Source organism: Meles meles, chromosome 7 (genome assembly GCF_922984935.1).
Source record: "Meles meles chromosome 7, mMelMel3.1 paternal haplotype, whole genome shotgun sequence".
In the NCBI taxonomy this organism is placed as follows: Eukaryota; Metazoa; Chordata; class Mammalia; order Carnivora; family Mustelidae; genus Meles; species Meles meles.
The window spans coordinates 95,966,554-95,971,843 of NC_060072.1; the positions used below are offsets into that span (position 1 = coordinate 95,966,554).

Sequence of the window (5,290 nt, forward strand, 5' to 3'; positions counted from 1 at the left end):
ATAAATAAACATGAGTAATTTAACAACCCCTGGTTGTTTTTTGCAGACTTTGCTGTAATTTTCTGCTGGGAGGGAGGGGGATCTCCTTGCTGCACATTGTACCAACTACTGAATGTTTTGAAGGTGAACAAGTCTAAGACTAAGACAAAGCCAAACAAGAATGCTCATGCTGTTGCTACGGAACAGAATTTTCGACCTACAGTGGAAAGTCGAGATTTTCCTACCAGGAGTCCCTTCAGGATAGAGAAAGCCCAACTTGACTATCCATCCAAAGAAGAGGTTCATCAAACATTTTTTTGAGTACCTACTCTATATAAAACATATTATATGCCCAAGGAAATGCAAGTTACAATAACATGAATGATGATAATAATAGGTTCTACCTCTTCTTGAGCATAAGTGCCAAACACTGTGCCAAGTATTCATAATTGTAGAAACCACCTAAAAGTGAATGATCCACTATTACTAGTGAAGATATAAAAGGCCAAGAGAGAATAAACAACTTATCCGAGACTTATCAACCAGACCATCTTGGGTCTGAATTCTGGGAGGTCCCCTTGACATTCTAGTTTTTTCAGCTTTGGAGACAACTGGGTGGTTGACTGCCCATGGATAGCACTCCCGTTCAAAGCTAAAGACTTTCTGAAGGGTCTTCAAGGTAAAAGAAGCTTATATGTAGGAAAGTATATTTCAGTCACAGGCCAGACTCAACTGAGTGGTGAAATCACTTCAGTGGGGTTTGATCAACATTAAAATAAAGCAGGAAACAGAACATATCATTGCACTTTATGCCCTAAGGGCAAGTACTGTTTCCTGAAGTTGTGTTTCAGTTTTGTTGTTTTTTTTTTAAGATTTTATTTATTTATTTATTTGACAGAGAGATCACAAGTAGACAGAGAGGCAGGCAGAGAGAGAGAGGAAAGCAGGCTCCCTGCTGAGCAGAGAGCCCAATGTGGGACTCGATCCCAGGACCCTGAGATCATGACGTGAGCGGAAGGCAGTGGCTTAACCCACTGAGCCACCCAGGCGCCCCTGTGTTTCAGTTTTGTACGTTTGTGTAGGTATTGAGAACCAATGTAAAATATATTTCTGCTATGGGTTGGAATCAAAATCGTCGAAATTACTCTGCCAGGTTATATACCTCCACCCATTTTTTTGTTAGGCAGAAGGCAGTATGGCGTAGTGGAGCCAGGACACCTCTTGCTAACTCTGTGCAGGGGCGCCTGGGTGGCTCAGTGGGTTAAGCCTCTACCTTTGGATCAGATCATGATCTCAGAGTGCTGCGGTCAATCCCAAAATGGGATCAAGCCCATACTGGGATCAAGCCCCTAATCGGGCTCTCAGCTCAGTGGGGAGTCGGCTTCTGCCCCTCTCTCTGCATGCCTCTCTGCCTCCTTGTGGTCTCTCTGTCAAATAAATAAATACAATTTTAAAACAAAACAACTCTGTGTTTTTCAGCAATCTCTGTTTTTCAATCTGCAAAGGGAGGATAATAATAGTACCTACCTTATAGGCTCAGCTGAAGGTAAAATGAGTTAATATTTATAAAGCGCTTACTACAGACTCTGGCGCTATGTTAACAGGAGCCAGGGATGTTTAAAAAAAAGGTAAGTAAGAAACAGCGTTAACACCCATGTACTTGCCCAAGGCCCTTCGTAGGTTTTGCCCATACTGGAAGGAGGAATTAACAAAATATTTTGTTTCCCCCGGGTCCCCGCTCCCTTCGCCCTCCCCCCCACCCTGCCCCCCCCCCACCCCGCCCCCGTCTTCCGTTTCTCAATCCTACACCGAGTAACAATACTGTCGGAGAAACGAGTCGAGAGCGTCCCCCGGTGGCACAGCGCCGCCTTCGGTCTAAGGGGGCTAAGGGCCGGCCAGCTTCGCACTACAACTCCCATGCATCTCCCCGACTCTGACCTCCGATGGCGGTGGGGGGGGGGGGGGGGTGCGACTCGTGGTGCTGCGCGGGCAACTTCCGCGCATAACGTCGCAAAAAACGGATAATTACAACGCCCAGAATTACTTCCGGGGTAGGGAGTAATACCACGGTGGGGCTCGCAGAGGATCGTATAACCCTAGTTTTCTTCCGCCATCTGGCTAAATAGTCCCATGGTCACATCCTACCACGGATAACACAACCGGAGAAGAGCCTTTCTTCACTTATATTTCAGCGTAAACGCTGAATAATAAAGAAAATCTGAGTAAAGTAGCCTGCCGCTCTCGCTATACGTCTCCTAAAACAGTCTTCCTGTGTGCGCGTAGGGATCTCGTGCTATATAAGAGAGTCGGGGCCGGCTCTATATTCTTTCTCGGGTCCCGCTTCCAAGATGGTGAGTTCTATCTCGTGGGTAGTGGTGGCGTTCCGCGTGGGGGCCGGGGAGGAACAGGTTCTGAGGTTATGGGGGCTTGAAAGCCTGGACCATGGCGGAGAGTACACAAGTGTCCATTTGCTTCGACCTTGGAGGGAGGTGCGGAGGGGCTGAATGTCTTGAGCAGTCATTCTGGGGGCTGCCGGCACGATTGTAGCCGGTAGGGGCTAAGGTTGGGGAAGCTGCGCCCCTTTTTTTTTTTAACAGGATCTTCGTTTTGATGCAGACCAAGAAAAGGAGGAATAATGGTCGTGCCAAAAAGGGCCGCGGCCACGTGCAGCCTATTCGCTGCACCAACTGCGCCCGTTGTGTGCCCAAGGACAAGGCCATTAAGAAGTTTGTTATTCGGAACATAGTAGAGGCCGCCGCTGTCAGGGACATTTCCGAAGCCAGCGTCTTCGACGGTGAGTGAGCTTCTGGCACAACCCATCCACACTTGCAGGCTCTGTTCGTAGGCGGTTCCCAGGCAATTTCTGCGGGCCTTTAGGATTACTGTTGGTAAAAGAGACCGGTGCTTAGCTTCGTTAGTTTTAGCCTTGTCTTGACAGAGGGGGTCCTAGTCTTTGGGTCATGATTTGTCGTTACTTGTTGAGAGATTGAGATTGCAAAAGCGTTTTAGAGTTTACGGATATCAGCATTTGTATCACTAGCTATAAAAATGGTAAATGGAGCATCCTTTCTGAGTTGTTGAAGGCTGGAATATTCTTTATAAAGATGTACAGACTGGGGCGCCTGGGTGGCTCAGTTGTTGGGTGGCTGCCTTTGGCTTGGGTCATGATCCCCGGGTTCTGGGATCGAGCCCCGCATTGGGCTCCCTGCTCAGATGAGAAGCCTGCTTCTCCCTCTATTATGTAGGTAACATAATACTCTTTCTGTTTCTTAGCCTATGTGCTTCCCAAGCTCTATGTGAAGCTACATTATTGCGTGAGTTGTGCCATTCACAGCAAGGTAGTCAGGAACCGCTCTCGTGAAGCACGGAAGGACCGAACACCCCCACCCCGATTTAGACCCGCGGTAAGTATCTTTATTTCTTATTTTTTTGAAGATTTTATTTATTTGAGTGAGAGAGTGAGGAGAAGCAGGCTCCTTGCTGAGCAGGAAGCCCTTGACATGGGTCTGGATCCCAGGACCTTGGGAACATGACCTGAGCTGAAGGCAGGTACTTAACCCATTCAGCCACCCAGCCACCCCCATGATAATTATCTTTTAAAAAAAGAGATGTGGAAGGCCAGAGGGGTGATGGATGAGAGACAGCATGAAGACCCAAGGAATCTCAGATTAAGTTCTGAATAGGTAAGGTAGGTGGGACTCACATCTAAAACATTTGTGTGGAGACTTGTCTAAAGAAGAGCTGTTAGAATCTATTTCAGATGGAGTTATGTGTGTCATCCACACGGACCAGTTTTCCATGCATGTATGGCCCAGTTGCATTTTTATTGATAGGGTAGTAGTCAAGTTGTGTGAGGGGGGATTCTTTCATTAACGTTTTTAAATTTAATGTTCTGTTCTTTTCAGGGTGCTGCCCCACGACCTCCACCAAAGCCCATGTAAGGAGCTAAGTTCTTAAAGACTGAAGAAAAGCTGTTCTCCAGAAAAAAAAATAATAAATGGCAATTACACTTCATACAGCATGTTGAGTGTATGTTTTGTCAGTGTAGGAGTTGTATGTGTCACAGGGAGTGTAATTAACTTTTACATTCAAGTGTGGAGTACCACATAGTCTTTTCATGGGGGAGAAAGTTTATCCATGTAAGTAAAACCTCAACTTGGGTTTCTTTTTTCTTTTTCTTTTTTTTTTTTTTTTTTAAAGATTTTATTTATTTATTTGACAGAGAGAGGAGGAAGCAGACTCCCCACGGAGCAGAGAGCCCGATGCGGGGCTCGATCCCAGGACCCTGAGATCATGACCCAAGCCAAAGGCAGCGGATTAACCCACTGAGCCACCCAGGCGCCCCTTGGGTTTCTTTTTTATTTGTGTTCTTGGCCTTCCCAACTTGCATAGCTGTGAGGGGGTGGTAAGGTAACACCTGTGTTAGGTGTTAGGTTAATGCAACCTTGCTAGTAAATTAAGCTGGTGTCTTAAAAATAGAGGTAAGGAAATAGGAGGGTCAGGAAAAACTTGAGCACATCAGGGGACAATTTATAGACTGAGGTGTGCCTAACTCTGGTGGGGGACACAAAGACTTCAATGGATAGTGCATGACTTAGCCTTTTTTTCCCCTTAGATTTTATTTATTTGACAGAAACACAACAAGAGAGGGAAAACAGGCAGAGGGAGTGGGAGAGAAGCAGGCTCCCCACTGAGAGGGAGTCAGATGCAGGGCTTGATCCCAGGTCCCCAGGATCATGACCTGAGCCGAAGACAGACGCTTAACTACTGAGCCACTCAGGCGCCCCACATGACACAGCTTTTAAGGAGATCTGTATTCAGGGGTGCCTGGGTGGCTCAGTGGGTTAAGCCTCTGCCTTCGGCCCAGGTCATGATCTCGGGGTCCTGGGATCGAGCCCCACATCAGGCTACTGCTCAGCAGGGAGCCTGCTTCCCCCTCTCTCTCTCTGCCTGCCTCTCTGCCTACTTGTGATTTCTCTCTCTCTGTCAAATAAATAAAATCTTTAGAAAAAAAAAAAAAAAAAGATGGGGCGCCTGGGTGGCTCAGTGGATTAAGCCACTGCCTTCGGCTCAGGTCATGATCTCAGGGTCCTGGGATCCAGCCCCGCATCGGGCTCTCTGCTCCACGGGGAGCCTGCTTCCTCCTCTCTCTCTGCCTGCCTCTCTGCCTACTTGTGATCTCTCTCTCTGTCAAATAAATAAATAAAAATTTAAAAAAAGATCTGTATTCAGATCTTCCACTTCATAAAATTCACATACTTGGACTTGGTCTGTTGCTAAACCTGTTTCTGGCCAATTTGCATATTTCTAT

The 5,290-nt window shown here is 46.9% G+C and overlaps 1 protein-coding gene across 2 annotated transcripts; it reads left to right on the forward strand.

Annotated features, from left to right (window-relative positions):
• The first annotated feature begins 2,170 nt into the window (after positions 1–2,170).
• Positions 2,171–3,993, forward strand: RPS26 (ribosomal protein S26). 2 transcript variants are annotated; one of them, XM_046012452.1, is made up of 4 exons: positions 2,171–2,330; positions 2,596–2,773; positions 3,253–3,383; positions 3,885–3,993. In XM_046012452.1, exons 1-4 carry the CDS (start codon positions 2,328–2,330, stop codon positions 3,918–3,920), a joined length of 348 nt encoding a protein of 115 aa, XP_045868408.1. In that variant the 5' UTR covers positions 2,171–2,327; the 3' UTR covers positions 3,921–3,993. The 2 variants fall into 2 exon arrangements, with proteins under 2 accessions (XP_045868408.1, XP_045868407.1); XM_046012451.1 differs by lacking the exon at positions 2,171–2,330 and having other exon boundaries at positions 2,577–2,773.
• The last annotated feature ends 1,297 nt before the right edge of the window (positions 3,994–5,290 follow it).

Coding starts and splice junctions, on each gene's coding strand:
- RPS26 (XM_046012451.1), top strand. CDS start 2,590: ATGCAGACCAAGAAAAGGAGGAATAATGGTCGTGCCAAAAAGGGCCGC. Junction 2,774..3,252: donor CGAAGCCAGCGTCTTCGACG/GTGAGTGAGCTT, acceptor TCTGTTTCTTAG/CCTATGTGCTTCCCAAGCTC. Junction 3,384..3,884: donor CACCCCGATTTAGACCCGCG/GTAAGTATCTTT, acceptor TGTTCTTTTCAG/GGTGCTGCCCCACGACCTCC.